General features: G+C 37.6%; 1 protein-coding gene across 3 annotated transcripts in view; it reads left to right on the top strand.

The window, feature by feature from the left end:
* LOC106057861 (uncharacterized) overlaps positions 1-20,780 on the top strand; it is a 67,476-nt gene that overhangs the window by 33,777 nt on the left and 12,919 nt on the right. For all 3 annotated transcript variants that reach the window (XM_056044642.1, XM_056044641.1, XM_056044643.1), the window contains 6 exons: positions 3,099-3,284; positions 3,903-4,061; positions 6,706-6,892; positions 18,607-18,775; positions 19,017-19,107; positions 19,222-19,301. In XM_056044642.1, coding sequence (XP_055900617.1) covers positions 3,099-3,284; positions 3,903-4,061; positions 6,706-6,892; positions 18,607-18,775; positions 19,017-19,107; positions 19,222-19,301 — 872 coding nt within the window. The remainder of the gene's footprint in view (positions 1-3,098; positions 3,285-3,902; positions 4,062-6,705; positions 6,893-18,606; positions 18,776-19,016; positions 19,108-19,221; positions 19,302-20,780) is intronic.

Genomic DNA, 20,780 nt, shown 5'->3' on the forward strand with positions numbered 1-20,780 from the left:
AATTACCCATTCTAAAGAAAATCCGAGAAATGATTTTGCATCATTTCTAAACTTTGAAAATTAAAGATCATTACTTTTCTAAGACAGAAAAGATTAATTGGGGCGACTTCCCTTAGAGCTTGAGAAAGAGTTACGTACATAAATATCTAATATCAGGTGACCGAGCCTCGCTCGGATGAATAATTTGTTAAGGAAGGATATTTACCCGAAGTTATTTTGGGAATATTGTTGTAATTACGAAAATGAACTATCGGGTAAAGACTATCAATCCGAAGAGTTGCTTTTTAGTTCTTTCAATTCTCAATGTAATTGTACATGGAGATTAGAATAGAAAGTCCCTCCAATAGTAGGCCTATAGTAAACCACAGCTCACGTCTTAACGTTTTACATTGCTTCTTTCGCGTAAAACTATTAGGCTAGTATAGGCTTGTAAGAAAGTCTTTGCAGTATAACTTCTAAAATGGTTACTTCATGACATTTAATACTGCAATTAGTATATTCATTATGGCTCTGAGACATGGACACTTTACAGAAAAAACTAAGACTTCTTGAGTGCTTTCACCAAAGATGCTTGCGCTCCATCATGGACATACGGTGGCAGGACCGCACTACAAACAGCGATGTCCTTGCCAACGCCGGTATGGACAGTATAGAGGGACTTCTTATGGTCCGTCAGTTGCACTGGGTAGGGCACGTATCCCGTATGGGAGACGAACGAATGCCAAAGGCAGTCTTTTTTTGTGAGCTAAAAGGTGGTCGACGTGACAGAAGCGCTCCACGGAAATTCTTCAAAGACCAGCTTAGTCGTCAACTTTTCTTGGCTGACATAGAAGAGAGCACCTGGTTGTATGCGGCCTCCGAACGAGACATCTGGAGGTCTCTCGCGAAGGCCGCGGGATACACATTTGAGACAAAAAGAAAATCTGCTGCCGAGAACAAACGCATAACGGATAATGGTTATTCTTGCCCTGGATGTGGCAAAATATGTAGGTCACAGTTGGGGCTGCACAGCAAAGGGAAATACTGCATTCCTCACTTATCTTCGGACTCGAATTTCATACCATTTTGCAAGAATATCGCTGTTTGTATTGTGGTCTTTAGTGAAGTCGTTCAAGAAGTCTTAGTTGCTTTCTATAAAGTACTCATGTCTCAGATCCACATAGATGGGTTGAGAGAATACTGGTTGACACTGATTTTTGTAGACAGGCGAGCGATTTATTTCGCCACACTCTCGCTTGGAGGCGTCCAAAAGCACGACTATCCATGATCACATATCAAACTCTCTTTAAAGCAATGCGTCAATTGATACAATGCTTCCCAGATAATGTGAAGTTATCTACCACTTTAAGGGATGTCTATGGCAGTGATCTTTGGGCTGAGTAGGTTTTATTGGGTGACTTTTGGAACATGACTTCTGTTTTACCGAGGTTTATAGGTTAACAAATAAAAAAAAGGCAGCAGCCATAAGCCTATGCTGTCACAGTGGTGGACTCCGAAGGTTCAAAAGCCCCGCGCTAATTCTAGGTGTAAATTATTAAATTAAACCATTATAATTTATAATAAGGTTCCCGTGGTCTCCTTGTTTTCAACGAGCTCCTGGAAATCTCCTGAAATTCATAAAAATGTCCTTAAAAAAGACAAAATTGTCACTTTGGGGTGTCAATCAATATGGTAAACGCCAGTCCTACGCGTGATATAAAAAAACGGCATCGTCAGCTTTCATTTAATAAAAATGTAATGCAAATACGAATTTATTTTCTAATACAAAATCTTTATTTTCACTTATTATCCTTATCAATACCCTTACTGGTCCACGCGCAATCCTCATTTTTTTCACATACGGCCCCGCAAATGTTAGGGCCGGCCCTGATTGTGCAAGTAAGGCATAGATAAGCTGTGTTATGACCATTTCCTACGTTTTGGTATTGGACAGCAGACTTCGAAGCTTAAACACATTGCAATAATTCACCAGCAAAATAATAACAAAGTAAAAGCTACCTACGGGTATACGCAATTCAAGTGTAAACAATTTATAAAGCCTTTAAAACACAATAACTAATCATACATAAAGATATTTCCTTATTTTTCTTCCATAGTTTCGTAATGGATCAATGTAAATTAAGATGGTGCGCAAATGTTTAATTACGCCAATTGAATCATTAAAACATGTTCTTGTTTGCGAAGAAATGTCTTCGTGTACTGCTGTGAGCCTAGTGACGTAAGCGGTGTCAAGTTTTTTTCCCCATTGACGTCATATAGAAAATTTCATTCATAAAACATTCTAGCCAAAATAAATTTTTCGATAATGAGCCATTTTCTAACCGATATAACGGTCGACCTTGAGTTTTCCCGATGTGGCCAATGAGTTGAGAATTTTTTTCTCACTATTATGCACATACCGTGAAATTTTAAAGAAAATCGTTAGAGCCGTTTTCGAAATAAAATTTATATATATATATATATATATATATATATATATATATATATATATATATATATATATATATATATATATATATATATATAAATATATATACATACATACAAGAATTACTCGCTTAAGAGTATAGGATATATATAGGTCTGTGAATTGATCAATCGCGGATAATAATTTGTTTCCAATTTCCAGTCTAGATATAATATATAAGTCTATGAAAGATTTGCTTTCAAAATACGAAGTTAAGGTGCTTTTGCTTTTAATTTTTTTATATATAAATTGCAGCCTTTTGGGGAAATACCGAAAATAAAATACAAAGGTTTGATAGAAAGCTTGTGGTTTTTCGCTATTTCCGGTTGTCAGGTTGCGAATATGTCAAAACCAGTTCTTAGTAAGCGCCAAGGAGGTAAAGGAACCTGTGTACGAAATTTCATGCAAATCCGTACGACAGTTGATGAGATATTTTGATACATCAGTCAGATAGTGAGTGAGTGGTATATAGTAGATTTCTGACATCTTATTTCTCCAATATGTTTGTCGTATTTAAGAAAATCAAAACATTTCAACCAGATTGCTACAAAATACGTACCCACACCTTTCTTTGTTATCGGCATCAAATAGTTATTATAAGTAGATCTACATGTTATTATTTTCTGTTTAGATCTGTGCCTTAAGGATGGATTTGACCGTTACCCTTCAATGACCAACTGTCGAGGATACTGGATCTGTCAAAATGAAAAATCCGAGGGCTACTGTTGTCCACCTCAGCATTCATATGACGTCATTACTTCTGACTGCGTACCGAATTCCGAATGTAAAGATGTGTGCGGCGCACCCAACATTTTTGGTAAGTTACTTGCACAGTTCGTTGGCAAGGGAGTGTTTGAGCTAAATTGACCAAAAAAAATAAATAATTTTTTGCTTTTAGCTTTCTCAATATGCTATGATCCTATCACTTGTTTAGACCAGTTGGAAAGGGGTTAGGGAGAAAGAAGATGGTATGTGGGTGATCGCTTTTTAAAAGTATTTATAACAAAAAAAAAGTTGAACGACCTGAATTCAAAGTCGACGGCTAAAGTCTCCCCAAGCCAATACACTAATCACTGTGCCAGTGAAGGTTTTATAGTTATCTATTTGTTAGTTTCAAGCTTTTCTCGCTACAAAGTATAAAGGGCAGGAATTCAACTGATACTACCTATCAGTCACGTACAATATATTTCCCTTGTTTGGGATACCAAACAAAATCATTAATAGTTAATTACCTGATTGTTTAATATTTTTTTAATTGATTCTTGTTTTGTCAGGTAAAAGAAATAATTTATCTTGATCCGAGATTGGGTATGATAGAAATAACGTGTACAAACTATTTACCAGACAGACAGACAGAGTGAGATGATAAAAGCTTTGTGAAAAATGAGCTGTGTTTTCAATGGAAACATTAATTTATTTTAATAATACTTCACAGATATTTGTGACAAACGCGCTGTAGAAGGTCGACCTCTAGTCTACGAACAGAATCTACCTGGACAAGGATGGGTGCAAATGCCCTGTGCCCAAGGCACGACATTCAATGTCAATGATTGTATGTGTGCCTGGAGTTCGCAGATTAATTCCACAGAAATATGTAAGTCTTAGAAAAAGTATTTCAAAATACAAAAGATTATTAAATAACTATTGAAACCCTGCTTGGTGTGATAGTCTACCATGGTGATGATCAGATATTCATCTCTGTTTTAATACCAAAGTGTACAGATTAGATTTTCGTCCGATTTAGTCTAAACCTATGTTTCCCAAACTTTCACCATAACGGAACAATTCTCACATTACGCACATTCGGCGAATTCTTAGCTTATTTTTAGGCTAGAGTGTCTTCCAAACTTTTTCCTTAACGGAACACTTCGCACATTCCGCACATTTCGGAAAATTTAGCGGAACACTTCGTTTATTTTTAAGCTAGAATTTTTTTTATTGTTTAAAATACTTAAATAATGATTAAGCCATATTAAGCATTTTCAAGTATAATACTTACAAACAAGTATTTAAAAAAATATACATACGTATAAAAAAGGTTGAATGACTTTGATGGTACTGAAAAGCATCACTTCTTGAAATAAGGCCCATATTGCTGAGCTGAATTGTAAATTCCAATTTCGTATGTGGCATTAAGCCTGTTTACTTTGACTTTAATGCAACAAAAAAAATCCTGTTTTAGCACAAATAGGTTGTAGAAAAAACAGATTCTTGTTTTGAAATTTCGAGGTATACTCTTTAAAAAAACGAGACCAGAAATATTTTATTTGTTAATCTATTATTGCAGCTTTGTTGTTGTTGTTTTTTTTTTTTTTCATTTTCTTGGAGATTAATTATCGTGTAGTCCTACTAGTTAATTATTCCAGTGGAACTCCTAGTCAGGCTTCACGGAACACTACACGGAGCACAGTTTGGGTAACACTGGTCTAAACAATATGACAATATGATAGATCGATAGCTGGTCTAAACAATATGACAATATGATAGATCGATAGCTGGTCTAAACAATATGACAATATGATAGATCAATAGCTGGTCTAAACAATATGACAATATGATAGATCGATAGCTGGTCTAAACAATATGACAATATGATAGATCGATAGCTGGTCTAAACAATATGACAATATGATAGATCGATAGCTGGTCTAAACAATATGACAATATGATAGATCGATAGCTGGTCTAAACAATATGACAATATGATAGATCGATAGCTGGTCTAAACAATATGACAATATGATAGATCGATAGCTGGTCTAAACAATATGACAATATGATAGATCGATAGCTGGTCTAAACAATATGACAATATGATAGATCGATAGCTAAGTTAAAAAGCTTTCAGACCTTGCCATCTGTAGGGCTGATGATGTAAAGGTCATCTGTTTCTGAGGCCTACGGTTAGCAAGGGTTCCATGTGGCCAGCACAACGATCACCCATCTTAACTTTCATTAACTAATGTCAGGTACCCATTAGAGCCCAAAGATCCCGAAATCAAAATCCCAGTCTTCACCAAGATTCAAACTCGGAACCTCGGTTTGGAGGCCCAGCACTTCACCACTCAGCCATCGCACCTCCGCTACATTGAATGCTTTGTGTTAAAACTATAGCGGAGATCTTTGTTGCGAAGAATATAACTATGTTGCTTTGTGACGAGTTCGTATCCTCTTGGGATAGTACAAGTTTGAAGGGACATTCATAACAGGCTAAAGATCAATGCTAAGTAAACAAAGTTACAAAGACAGTTTGTGTAGAAACACAAACTCAAAATCGGCCCCCGAAGTGGTCCACCCAGGCAGGTAAAAAGGCAGATATCAATATTTTCAGAAAAAAAACATAAGAAGGTTGACAGATCTTGTGTGGTGCCCCAGCGGTCCAGCAGACCAAAGGATAGGTGAAAGTGAATATGAAATTAAATGTGAACCTGGCCTAACTGATGTCTTATAATGAATACCCAATTGATCTAATTGTTTTGTAAAGGGTCAATCTCTTATTCAAATCCTAAAAAAAAAAAAGAGAAAAACATTTCCGTTAGTTGAGTGCTATTTGTCCGCTTTGTTCATGCGATTATATGAGGTCCTACTTATTAATTGTGGTTTTAAATTATGCCCAACTTATCTGTGGCATTTTACGTTCGTAGAATGCCCAACTTATATGCATACTAAATATATTATTTTTCTCTTAAAAGAGTAAACATTATTTTTGGGTAAATATAGGATAGTAGGACAGAACTTACATAACGTAGCAATACAAATGTAAAAAAAAAAATTAAAAAATTTTAACAAAAAGTGTAAAACCATTTACATAGATGTGTTAAAATATGATAATTATTAATCTCCCCTACTAAAGAGCCTCGCGTATTTGTTACTATTAATAGTGAATAGTTGTAAAAGTGGTGTATTTTTATGAAAAACTGCTTTCATAAGTGATTTTAAAAATTCGATTATTTTGCTTTTAGAAAAGAAAAAAGTAGCCGTTGCATCAGAACTTTGAATGGACTAAAATATTAGGATGTCGGATTTTCACTATCTTTTCTAGTTTACGAGATCTAAACGGGACGGATGGACGGACAGACATTTCACACAAAACTAATAGCGTCTTTTCCCCTTTCGGGGGAATAAATAATAACTGTCTTGTTAGAACGAGATATGTTCATTGTACAATGAACATGTCCAAATTATTTATTATCATTTACACCACCTCATGGCCATTTTGTGGGACCTTTTTTGTCCAGTGTGTCAACCCGAGCTGTACATCCCATTTAATGGAGATATACGGGATGAGTCCGGCAATAACAACTACCTCCAGGTGGATGGAGTCAAAGTGGTGGACGGCACTGGTCACTTTGATGGCAAAAGTTTGATTCGTGTTCCAAGGTTTTCAAATGCTGAGTATGGTGACACATTTATTGTTAAACTAAGGTCAGTGAAACTTTGTAACAACATTGTTAAACTAATATCAGTGAAACTTTGTAAGTACATTATTAAACTAAGATCAGTGAAACTTTCTAACTACATTATTAAACTAAGATCAGTGAAACTGTGTAACTACATTGTTAAACTAATATCAATTAAACTTTGTAACTTCATTGTTAAAGTTAGGTCAGTGAAACTTTGAAACTGGACACTGAAGCGAGATTTCGAAAACGGCTTTAAAGATTTTTTTAGAAATTTGACAGTTGATGTAAACATTTGGGAAAAATGACTAGCTGATGGGCCATACAGAGAAAACTGTGTCCTTAGTCCTAGTCCATTGGGGCGTCACACATTATCTTAGGACTTAAGACCATCGTTTGCTTTAAGTAGAATTTCTTCCAGTGACAGGCCTGTCCATTTTTAAAACAAGCTTATATCAACTCACTCTGTCTGTCTGTCTTGTCTGTCTGCCTGTCTGGTCATAAATGTGTACACGTTATTTCTTGGATCAAGCTGAAATTTCGTAAAATTATTTCTTTTACCTGACAACACAAAAATCAATTTTAAATAAACACCAGTTAGTTAATTAACTATTGGTAATAAATTATTTTGTTTGGTATCTTAAACAAGGGGATGAGGTAGTTCTTGACTGAAGTGATGATATAAGCTGAATTAATCCCCTATAGGCCTATACTAGGCTGCCGTCTTAGGCTTAGTGAACACAAACATGAAATAGAAACAATAGAAATGTAATTAAATTAGTAATAGATCTAAACAAAAAACAGAAAAGCATTTATAACAAGGTTACAAAAGACAGTTTGTGTGGAAACACAAACTCAAAATCGGCCCCCGAAGTGGTCCACCCAGGCAGGCTTCAATATTTTCAGAAAGAACATCCAAATGAAATTATATCAAAGACAAATGAGAGATAAGGATGGAGAAAGAAGGTTAACAGATCTTGTATAGTGCCCCAACGGTCCCGCAGATCAAAGGATAGGGGAAAGTGAATGTAAAGTTAGATGTGAACCTGGCCTAACTAGTTCCCCTTTCAGACCTTGTGGTCTATAGGGCAGATGATGTAAAGTTCATCTGTTTTATGTGGCCTACGGTTAACGAAGGTGTCATGTAGCCAGCACAACGACCAACCGCCTTTACTCTTCCCCAACTAACGTCAGGTACCCATTAGAGCTGAGTGGACTCAGAGGCGCCCAAAGATTCCAAAGTTGAAAATCCCAGTCTTCACCAGGATTCGAACCCGGGACCCCCGGTTCGGAAGCCAAGCGCTTTACTGCTCAGCCACCGCGTCTCCCCTGGCCTAACTGATGTCTTATAATTCTTTTTTTTTTTTTTTAGGGCAACAAATTACAATTCATTTAATTTCTACTAATTTGTAGTCATTTTCAAAAAAAATAAAAATAAAACATGAGTGGTCAAGAAATTACAATTCATTTAATATCCAATAGTTTGACAACGTTAAGGTGTCAATTGTAGTCAAACTGCATTTAAGTTATCTTATCTTGTAGACATTTTCCCAAAAAAAAATTAAACGAAACAAAAGGAACTCTGTAGTGTAATTGTATCCAATTAGTTTATGTTTCCTTTTAAGCACTTGGCATTGTCATTGTCACTTTATGGCTAAAGGGGACATAATGTATTGAACTTTGTGGTAGTACGAAGAGGAAAAAGTGACTGATTTCATCCTAAGCCTCCATTCTGTCTCGTCAAATAGTATTTTAGACATATAATAATATTTAATTTTACACAACAGAACAACATCTTTTCTATAAAGTATTACAGAGAAAAAGGACTTCCTTGATAAGTAGCTTCAGTATTTTTGCTTTATCAGTAACAATCTTCTACATAAATGAGTTCATTAACAAAGCTGCACAGCAACACTAACAATCTTTCCGGAAATTGACATTGTAGCAATGCCATGTTCCCAGGTAGTAGCAAGTAATTAGGCAAGGCAAGCTAATATAGGTTTTATACAGCTGCCCTGTATGCCTTATGTATTTAAAAAAGACTGATCAGGGAACAGGTAAATCCCTCTCACGACAATTTTTAAAGGTCTCCTTGAGATGTAAGAGGGCTACTCTAGCATCATCAAGGTGGCCCTTCGGTCTGTTGGAATTGTTCTCGGATAGTTAACCAAGCAAAGGTACTGCTGTATTACAATTGTTCAGGGTTCTGTTAGGGTCATGTGTAAATTATTTGAGGATAGGGGTGTCGATTAAGGATTCTTTTTTCTCTCATTACGAGGGGTTTAAAAAAAAATAAAAAATAATAATAATAATATTAATAAAATTGATAAATAAAAAATAGTTAATTTGTCTTAAACTATTACATTATTCATAAAAGATTCTTGACTTTCAATAGTCTGACCTTGTCTATATTCTTTAGGATTATTGGTTTTGGTTATTTTTGTTTCTAGTCTCTTCGCAGGCTCCATTCAGTTGCGTCTTGTTTTCTTGTTCCTTTGTTTCCCATTATGCCTAGTATGAGGCTGCCGCTAAGATATAGACATTGTCATACTGTTCTTGTTACGTTTCCACGGGCTTGCCGTGTTCTGTGAGTGTTGTACAGACACACTTGATGTTGACTTGTGACATGCTCTCCGATCATGTGATCAAAGAGGACGTAACCGCGAGGGAGAAATAATTCTTAAAAAGTTTTGACTTCCCTTTAAAAGACAGTTCTTTAGTAGTTTTCCATAGATAAATAAAGTTCAATTTGATTCCTATCCCGCGATCTTAGCCCAAACTCTCTTTAACCCAGGTACATACACACTCTCACACACTAGCATAACCACTTAAACTAACTGACATAATACCAATAGAGTAACTTTACAGATTGATTACAGTATTTAGATTTTTATCTCTGAGGTCTGACAATTTAGTCAAGGACAATAAACTATACAATAATTACAATTTCTATCTAACCAGTATAGTTATTAATTCTATGTTCAATTATTTCTAAATATGAACTCTAGATTATAAGGAATTAAAGATACATTGTTATTAACAACTTTAATTCTACTGTGCCACACAAGACTTCTGTATTCACTCACTATTATTAGATTAAATTTATGAATCATCTTACTTGTGATTTTAGGCAATTTATTTAAAACAATAGATAGGTTAAGATTAACATTGGTGTTACAGTTTGCCTCTAGTAGGACTTTCATAGTGCATCTAACATTATCAAATATTTTACATTTTAAAAACATATGGCTTTCATTGTTACCACTATCTGTGTGACAGAAAACACATGTGTGTACATTTCTTTTCTTACTTCCTACAGGGGTCATCCCGAAGATTAGTCTGTATGTTATTTCTCTGGCTTTGGGTGTAATGTGTTTGCTGTGTAGATTTATAAAAGTGTCTCTGAAATCTATTACACCTAACTCTCTACTCCATTTGATCCTATTGAATAATCTTTCTTGTAACTGTTTCTTAAGTGTTGTGTATGTGTCTTTTAATTTACTGTGTATTAGATGTTCATTGCCGGGGAGTATTCTTGATATGGATCTGTAAAATGGATGTGTGTTTGTACCAAAGTGGTGTGGGGTGTCATTTTTTATTGGAATTATTTTATTTAACCTTAAGCCGTAGTAGTATATTGTTAATGGAAAATTGTTTGGGTTCTTGGCTACTTGTCCTATGTATTTTAATCTAAGTGCTTGTATTTTGGTTCTGATGTCCTGTAAGTTTATCCCCCCATCCTCTTTGTTTTGTATAAGTGTTGTGTGTTTAATGTTTCTGATAGTGCTTTTAAATATAAAATTCCTAATGATTGTGTTTATGCTTGGTATAAAAGTTGGTGGAGGTTCTGTGATGTTTGCTAAATAAACTATCTTCGGGATGACCAGGTTGTTTACTAGTATTGCTCTACCAAATATAGTAGTTGCTGCATAATGAAATCTTTTAAGTGTGTTTTTGGTTTTCTTTAAAATATTTTCCCACTGCTGTGTGTGGTAATATGTTGGGTTGCTTGTCCACGTGATGCCACATATTTTAATTTCCTTCTCTATTTTAAGGTTAAAGGGGATGTTTAAGGGGATTTCCCACCTGCCCAATCCCATAATACAAGATTTATTTATGTTAATTTTTGACCCGCTTGCCCTCCCAAATTGAATAAACTTATCTATGATTGCGGCTATGTCTTTTTCTGAGGAGGGAAAAAGGGTGGTGTCATCAGCGTATGCTTTAACTTTAACTACGGGAGTGGGGCCTGGGATTTTTATCCCCGTGATTCCACTATCTAGCCTGATGGTTTCTAAAAGGGGTTCTAGGCAAAGGGTGTATAAAAAGGGAGAAAGGGGACACCCTTGTCTAACAGATCTTCTAATAGGGATACTGCCACTAAGGGTTTGGTTTATTATGAGTTTGCTTGTGGCATCAGTGTAAACTAGCTTTATGTATTTCTTCATTCTTCCATCTGTCTTCGTCTTGTCTAGTATTTTGAAAAGGTAGTCATGGTCTATTCTGTCAAAGGCTTTTTCCTGGTCAATAGAAAAGAGGGCTGCTTTCAAGTCTTTGTCTTTACAGTAATATATAATGTCTCTTAAAAAATGGTTAAGTTCGTCGATGTTTTTGTCTGGGTTGCTACAGTATTGGTCCTGTCCTATTAAGTGTGGTATGAGGGGTTTTAGTCTTAAAAAAAAACATTTTCGTCAGGAGTTTGTAGTCGGTGTTTAGAAGTGAGATCGGTCGAAAGTCGCTAGGTGAGGTGTTGTTTTCTTGTCTTTTTGGTAGAAGTGTGATGTATGCTAAGTTGAAATCTCTAGGTAACTGTTCTGTCACTAACATGTCGCTGTATAGATTTAATAGTAGGGGTCCTATTTGGGGAAAAAAGGCTTTGTAAAATTCAAACGTCAGACCGTCTGGGCCAGGGGATTTGTTGTTTTGTGTTGTATCTAAAGCAGCCCTCAGTTCGTCTAGCGTAAAGGGAGCGTCTGTCTCTATCTGTTCTGTCATTGGTATTTCTTTGCAGTTCTGTAAAAATACTTTTTGTGCGTTGTCGTCCGTCTGTTCCTTGTCATACAAATTAGTAAAGTGTTTCGTAAATGTGTCTGTTATTTTGTCCAGGTCGTGTATAGTTTCTCCTTTACTATCAACAATGTTGTCAATAGTTCTGTCAATTGGAATGTTTTGTTCTGCTGCTTGTGACAGGTGGTGAAATGTGACGTGTGTTTGGCGCGTTTAATGTCTAGGGGATGATTATTTTTAAAGCTATCACACCCCAACCCGTCAGCATATAAATCGGAAGCAGGCACGAGACAAGCAATGAAAGCAGAACGAGACAAGCAATGAAAGAAAGATACAAAGTTAAAATAAAAGAATATTTATTTACATAAATATTTACAGATAATAATAAAAAGGGGGAGGGTTTGCATCTATCTCTAGTGAATACTATGTTTAATCATCACTCTTGCACTTAATAAGAGAGTATGTCACTTTGTCCTCTGACTTAGCTGGTTGTCCTGTTGATGTCGCAGCTGGCTGTGTCCTGGCTTGAGGTTCTGCAGCTGGGGGTGGCGCTCTAGCGGATAGAGGGACGCCGGTGATATAGTTCTTGTGGAGTCTCAATCCCAAGTTCTAATATCTGTAGTGGGCACAGTAGGGCGGGTGGCCGGCTACCGTGGGCACAAGTTTACAGCGGGCAGAGCTGATCTGCCGTGGGCAGCGTAGTTGACAGGATTTGTCCAGTGAGTTGCAGAGGGTTTGGCGTAGCTATGACGTCTCACACAGATCTGGGTCTATAGGGACGTCGCACCTAACAAGTTAACAGGTGGGCTGTCGAATAGGCGGGCAAGGCCGATAGCGCCAAGTGGTAGAGTTGAGTAGTGTCGAGTAGACACTAAGCGGCAAATAGGCAGATCTCAGTAGGAAAGTGCAGTGCTGAAGAGCACTCAGCACATAAATAGGCAGACACCTGAGGGAGGCTGCGGATAAATAAAGACAAGTTAGGACATGTCTCTCATACATCTTATCGATGCCCTCGACTGAGGTGCATTCGTCAGATTGGTGAAATTGCTTTAGAGCACAATGAGGAGATGATGATAAATGGGATTTGGAAAACAGATGGCTGATAGTAGCAATATAAAATGTACTTAAAAGGGAAAGTAATAATATAAAATGTACAAAGAAGGGGAAATAATAATCTCAAATAAATAATACAGGTGGATAGAGAAAGAAGGGGGGGGGGGGTGAAATGGGCGGTGATCAGTGACCAAGACGGTTTGTTTACATACGACCGTCGGTCGAGAACAATGGAGCGCTCTTGAATGGAGAGGGTGTCCGCTCAAGAGGCGCAACTCTCGTTAGAGTGAAATGACTACAGGGGAGAAAACTCATAACTCTTTTCTAGACGCAGTATTAGTGCGCTAGTAAAATTATCAAGGCGGTCAACCGAGATAAAGGAAGTAAAATAAGATGTACAAATATATACATGGTTGCATCAACGATCAATTGAGCAACGTAGCATTAATAGAGTAATGCAATAAACAAATAAATACATAGGACATGTTTATGTTTTCTACTTACGCCAGTGAGAAATACACAATGCCCTAATTAAATATATAAATGGAATAAGCAAAATACACATGATAATATCCAACGGAAATAGCACAAAAGTAATTAAGATGGAACTTGTGATTAAGTTCGGCTTACCACCAGGTATTCCTCTTAAGAGTATGAATAAATGAAGTAGTCCAGACTCGATTGCTCAGCGACAATGAGAAATAAGAGGGTCTGATTTGATTTGGATCTACTTTATATAGGCCTGGAAAGTGCGGGCGGAAACAGGAAATGTCCTAGGCTAAGAATTATCTTACACGTGGGTGAAGTCCGACAAGAGTCGCAACTTGGACCGTCACGAGGCGTGTTGACTCTATTGATCTCCTAGACCAAAGAGAGACGTGGGAGAAAGGGGGGGGGGAAAGATTGGTTGGCATTCCAACCAAGGTGGTGTCAACCGCGACCGTCCTTCAGACATCCGGCGGGTAAGACAAAAGAGATTGTGTGTTTACTTTTCCCCGATCAAGGGCAGATAAATGACAGGACGCGCCTTAGCTATCTCCAAGGTGGTCAACTAAGTCTAGCCTGGAGGGGAAAAAGGTGGTGCGGGTGAAGAATTTAGGGGTAGGATGTGGAAATAATTAAAATAAAATAAATAAATAATGAAAAATAATAATTAATGCTTTGATAAATTTGAGTGACTCTGACAGCGAGTTTTTGACTTGTCACACTGATAAAAAAAAGTTTGTTTGGCCCTTCGGTTATTTTTTTACTTTTGCACCTCAATTCCGCTCCTTTGTATTGATAGTTAAATAGTTCTTCTAGTTGTGTTAGTATATGTGTTTTTGCTGCTTCGTCTTCTTCGTGTGTTAGTAAATTTTTAAGTCTTTCCTCTTCTTTTTTCCTTTTTGAGTTGACTAGTGTGGCCAGTATTAGGCTTTGCTGCTTAATGGAGCTTTTAATTAGCGTCCATAATTGTGTGACTTTGAAATGGGGTGTGTTTGAGTCATGTATTATATTTTTGAGGAGGTTTGCGATTGTTTTTAAATAGAGCGGGTCATTGAGGAGGTCGTTGTTAAGTTTCCAGATCGGTGTTTTTTGTTTTTTCTTTTTTAGTTTTGGGTTCAGCAGTTCCACTTAGACTCCTTTGTGGTCTGTATATTGTAACGTCTCTACGAGATGTGTTACACTTTTTGTTTCGCACGCCCTTGACACATACACTCTATCTATCCGTGTTTCTATTTGGTGTGCCTTGTCCCTGAACGTGGTGACCCGGCCCGTGACCTCTACTTCTCTAAAGGCATCTACTAACCGGAAAGCCTTGATGACTCCCCCCAAATAGTCATGCGTTTTAATTGTTACATGAGGAGTAGGACCCTCTGTGTTTGTGTTTTGCTTGTCTAATTGGGAATCAATGTAATTTAAATCACCCCCTACTATCAATTTTTCTCCTGCGTACTGAGTGTGTAGAATGTCACTTAGCATTCCAAAAAACTCGTGTTTCTCTTTTTTTTGAGCGGGTGCATAAATGTTGACTAACGTGTATGTGTGTTTTTGTGAGCTTGTCCTAATTATTACTATCCTCCCGCTATTGTCTTGATATGAGTGTGTGGTTGAAAACCTATTGGATGTTTGTAAAATGGCTGTCCCTCGTGGCTTTCTACCTAAATTAAAATAACCCTCCCGGAGGCCCATAAGAGAGACTGCTTTTTTGGCCTTGTACTCTAACTGTGTGTTGGTCTCTTGCAGAAAGATAAAATCTGGCTTGTATTTCCTTGTGAGGTGTGCTATGTATGTGTGTTTATTGTTAAGCCCTCTGATGTTGAGTGTCAAAATTTTGATGTCTGCCATGAGTGTGTGTGTGATTGGTTTGCGTGTTTGTTATTCTATTGTGTGTGTGTGCGTTTTATCTTTAAGAGTTGCTTTGTTGTTTATGTGTTTGAATGTGTGTTAGGGTCCTCGCCCTCATCTATGACTAGCACTGACGGGGAGTCTGGAAAGTTCAGCTCGAGCTTGAACTGTTCTTCCTCTCTTTTCTCCTCCTCTACCCGGGGATCCTCGTTTAGATCCTCTGTTGAGGAAGATAGAGAGGGGGCCCTCTTTCTTGTTATTTTGGTTGGGGTGGTGGGTGCTGAACTTGCCCCTCCGGATGTTTTAATTTTTTTACTTTGCTTAGATTTGTTTTCAGGGCTGTTAGGTGGGGGGAGACCACTTGGAGTAGCTCCCATAGCTTCTATTTGTTTTTTTCCCCCTCCTTTGCTGCTTTCAACCATTGTGAAGCCATCTTTTTTTTAGCTGTTGATCAATCTCGGATTGCTTTTTCTCTCCCTCCCCTTTAAGGGCCATGGCATAGGAGATTTTCCCTCCTACCTCCTTTGCACCTTCTGTGTGGTTTTGGTCCCGTCTGGGGTTCGCCCTATTTGGACACTGGTTAGACCAGTGCTGATCCTGTCCGCAATGCCAGCACTGTTGTCTACGTCCAGGGATGGTCACGAGGACCTTGTAGGTCCTCGGATCGTCCTCGTATCGTAACTGAATATAATGGGGGAGTTCAGTCTGTTTGCGGAGTTTGATCCAAGCCGCCCACTTATCTGAGTTGCCTAGCTTGATTGGCTCTATCTTGGAGCCTTCTTCTGCAAAGGCTCCAAAGATTTTTCCTATCTTTGATTTGTTTATGGTTGGTGCTACCCAGTGAAGGGTAACCCTGATTTTTTCGTCTTCTAAGGTACAGACATCTACCTTGAAGTCCTTATCATTCCCGAATGATTTCCCTAGTATACGGGTTCTCACTCGGGCGGATGTTGGGACCAGGAACCAGACAAAGGGGTTCTCGAAGCGATAGAGAGAACTCACTTCGTCCGGTGTTAGTTTCAGGCACTCTATTAGGCTAGCCATAGTGGCCTTAACAGCCCCTTGGCCTGACAGCTTTAGAAGCAAAGTACCTGGGGCGTGGACAAGTCCACCATCCAGGTCCTTTTTTTCAATAAAAAATGTCTTAACTGACATTTTTACAAGGGTTTATCACAAGTACAGAGACAGAAAAGAGACGATAACTACACTACAAACTACACAGTACTTTACTACACAACCCTCGCGCCGTCCACTCTAAACAGTAACACACAAAAATCCACAGAATCACAAAAAAAAACACAGAAACACAAGTAATCCACAGAATAAATCCTCAAGTGTTAGCTACTTAATCAATCTCTTATTCGAATCCTTAGAAAAAAAAATTTCCGCAATAAAAAAAAAGTTCACAAAAATGTACTATTCTTTTTAAATTAGGTCTAACTTGTAATTAGCTTTTTCTCATAAAAAAATCTATTGCATAGCTGATTTTAAAAATTAGATTTTTCGCTTTCAGAAAAAAAAAAGTAGCCTTGCATCAGAACTTTGAATGGTCTAAAATATTGTGATGTCCGATTTTCAATATCTTTTCTAGTTTACGAGATCTAAACGGGACCGACGGACAGACATTTCGCACAAAACTAATAGCGTCTTTTCCTCTTTCGGGGGCCGCTAAAAATGTATTTAAAAAAAAAAAAGGAACGACCTGAATTTGAACTTGTGATCTAAAGCCTTCTCAGACTTCTCAAGCTAACTCAGCAACCACTCGACTTGCGTAGATTCTATGAACTGTTTCGCAACGTCTTATATAGAAATCATTAGATGAACTGCTAGAATTAACAATATACATATACCGGTATACATATGCCGGTACATATAATTGTAATAAATTTTGTCAATACACATTAGCAATAAATACTATATCTCTAACTAGATCCAGTATTCTAGTCCAAACTACTGTCTCTTTATGCCTGTTGGTTTCGACCTATATCTGGATCTAGGGTTTTGTCATAACACGCTCTATATAGGGGGAAATAGTTTTGTTTTAAAAACTTTATATGTAACTTGTTCACTATATCTTTGAAAAAAAAACTTATCTTATTGGCCACACTGTGAAAACTCTGGTTTGACCGTTATAATTTTTTTCTAAATAAAATTATCTTAAATTTAAATTTGGCTTACGTCTTTTTATTTTGAATAATACGATTTCATGAATTACAATTTTACCCGATAACAGGACAAATTTAATAAATCATTGCATTTATTTCTAATACAACTTTAACATTCATTATTTATTTCTAATGGATCTTGAGTTGACTCTATTACGTGGCGTCTACGGGGTTACAGATCATGTACTTAACAAGGAGAAATGGTAGCCAGAAATGTGCAAGTCCAAATTATGCAAGCAATACTTCACATTGTAAATAGTCATAGGCCTGTTGTTGGAATAGCGTACACAAACCTTCAGGAAAGAAATTCTTATCTGTTGTTTTTTTCCTACTTCTCCTCTTAAAAACTGCATTGATGGAGCCTGGAACCTGGACACGGATTTTGAAAACGTCTCTAATGATTCTCCAAGAAATTGGACAGTTGATGTAGCCTATATCTTGGGAAAAAAATGCTAGCCATTAGCCACACAAATATAATCATTTTTATTAAAAAATGAAATTTGGTCTGTTGTGAACACTCTTCAGTTGGAATTCCCGAATGAAACAAAATAGAGCAGTGAGATTCATAACAAACGAATATTCACATTTGACTAGAGTAACACCTTTAGTAAAATCACTAAATTTAGAAAGCCTTCAGGACAGAAGACTCAAAAGTAAAGTAGCAATTATACATAAAACGCTGAACCATAATCTTCAAATACAAAAACAAAATTTAATAAATACTCTGAAAGACACAAAGATAAAGGCACATTCCTCATCCCCTATGCTAGGACAAATGTGTACAAATACTCCTTCTTCCCTAGTGCTTTTAGAGCATAGAATGGGTTGCCTGAGCTAGCCAGGAAAACCAGTGACTTGGCAGAATTTAAGTCATTGGTTAATATGCATGACTAAATGCATGACGCATATGACGTAATCATCTTCTTTTTTGAAGTAACGTCTGTATTATATAAGATAAGATAAGATTTCAGTAAAGAGGTGAATAAATCTATCAGACGATTACGAACATTTTGAGCACTGTCTTATGGAGACATCATTAGCTGAACTGCTAAATACGTTTGTGACAGTATACATAAGAACTTCATTTCGTAGAAGTCTCAACGCTCATATTTAGATCTAAATATAAACTAAGTAGAACTAAAAATATGTTTAGACTTTCTAAAATAAAATATTTCAATGTTGACAGGTACAAAGAAGAAGGGCGTGGTTCGGGAGCTGGACAACTCCAAGCTCTAGTGGCCAATGGCGACTGTAACAAGCCCAGCTCTCTGTATATGGCAACAGGGCAAGGACGTGTGGATGTCGGCCTGCGGACCAATAAAGGCCAGAACGCCAGTGTCTCTATACCTAATAATGTGAGAACAATAATTTACTTCAGCAAGTCATCATTTTTTGTGAATGTTCTTTTATTTTACTTTATTCAGCAATAATGAACACATCATATTTCAACGAATCTTCTGCATACTATCCATCTCTGTATTACATAGACAGAATATTGATTCCAACCACGTAACTTAATTTTTATTATTTTTTTTAACGAATTTTTTTTAGAGAATTGTCAAGTGTCTTTATTTTTATTTGCACTATTATTTTCAGGCATCGGGCTGGAAAGATGCAGTACTAATGGCAGATAGAAATATTCTGAGTGGAAGTGTTAATGGTAATACCTACCAGACGTTCTTTGCAGGTTAGTGCTTACGTCATGTGGACATAAGACATGATGTTTCTCTGTACAATCCAGTTAGAGTCTCATAACTTGTGCTAGTATTAGGCTTAACATTGACATATATCTATGTTTCAGGATCAATTGAGCCCAGTAAATGTGCTTTACAGATCGGTAGAGGAACTGACTTTAAACATTTCACTGGATACATGGATGATGTAAGATATGTACAAATATTTGTAATGTGATTGTCTACTATTACAGTCTATTATATTTGGATCACTTTATTTCCATCACTATTTTGTTCTGAAAGTGTTGAATGTGGATAGAAAGAATACCAGTAAGTTAAGGGAAGACGTGGGAAGTTAAAGAAAGCACCAACAAGAAAGGAAGACAATCCATGAAAACCAGCTCAGATCTGCTTGTTGTTATTTAATTGCGCTAAATACAAACTCATGTATTATTTACATAGGTCAATTTTAAAAGATTTCCTATTTCATAAATGAACAGCCTAGTTAAAGCTGATGTGATCGCTGTAATTGTTAGCTGTTTCAATTTGATTCGTAAAGATTGTATAGAATGAAATAGTGAAATGTGATCGTTTAGGCTAGAAACACTGACCAACACAAAAACACTTGCACTTTTCGTTGGCCGCTTTTAGCCAGAGTAAGATCTCATACTGGCCGGTTGTGTGGATCTCATACTGGCTGGTCGTGTGGATCTCATACTGGCCGGCTGTGTGGATCTCATACTGGCTGGCTGTGTGGATCTCATACTGGCTGGCTGTGTAGATCTCATACTGGCCGGCTGTGTGGATCTCATACTGGCTGGCTGTGTGGATCTCATACTGGCTGGCTGTGTGGATGTCATACTTGCCTGTTTACCTGGTCATGTGGATGTCATACTTGCCTGTTTACCTGGTCATGTGGATGTCATACTTGCCTGTTTACCTGGTCATGTGGATGTCATACTTGCCTGTTTACCTGGTCATGTGGATGTCATACTTGCCTGTGTACCTGGTCGTGTGGATGTCATACTTGCCTGTTTACCTGGTCATGTGGATGTCATACTTGCCTGTTTACCTGGTCATGTGGATGTCATACTTGACTGGCTGCCTGGTCGTGTGGATGTCATACTTGACTGTTTACCTGGTCATGTGGATGTCATACTTGACTGGCTTCCTGGTCGTGTGGATGTCATACTTGACTGGCTGCCTGGTCGTGTGGATGTCATACTTGACTGGCTACCTGGTCATGTGGATGTCATACTTGACTGGCTGCCTGGTCGTGTGGATGTCATACTTGACTGGCTTCCTGGTCGTGTGGATGTCATACTTGACTGGCTGCCTGGTCGTGTGGATGTCATACTTGACTGGCTGCCTGGTCGTGTGGATGTCATACTTGACTGGCTTCCTGGTCGTGTGGATGTCATACTTGACTGTTTACCTGGTCGTGTGGATGTCATACTTGACTGGCTGCCTGGTCGTGTGGATGTCATACTTGACTGGCTTCCTGGTCGTGTGGATGTCATACTTGACTGTTTACCTGGTCGTGTGGATGTCATACTTGACTGGCTACCTGGTCATGTGGATGTCATACTTGACTGGCTTCCTGGTCGTGTGGATGTCATACTTGCCTGTTTACCTGGTCGTGTGGATGTCATACTTGACTGGCTACCTGGTCGTGTGGATGTCATAC

The sequence above is a fragment of the Biomphalaria glabrata genome, chromosome 10 (genome assembly GCF_947242115.1).
Source record: "Biomphalaria glabrata chromosome 10, xgBioGlab47.1, whole genome shotgun sequence".
Classification (NCBI taxonomy): Eukaryota; Metazoa; Mollusca; class Gastropoda; family Planorbidae; genus Biomphalaria; species Biomphalaria glabrata.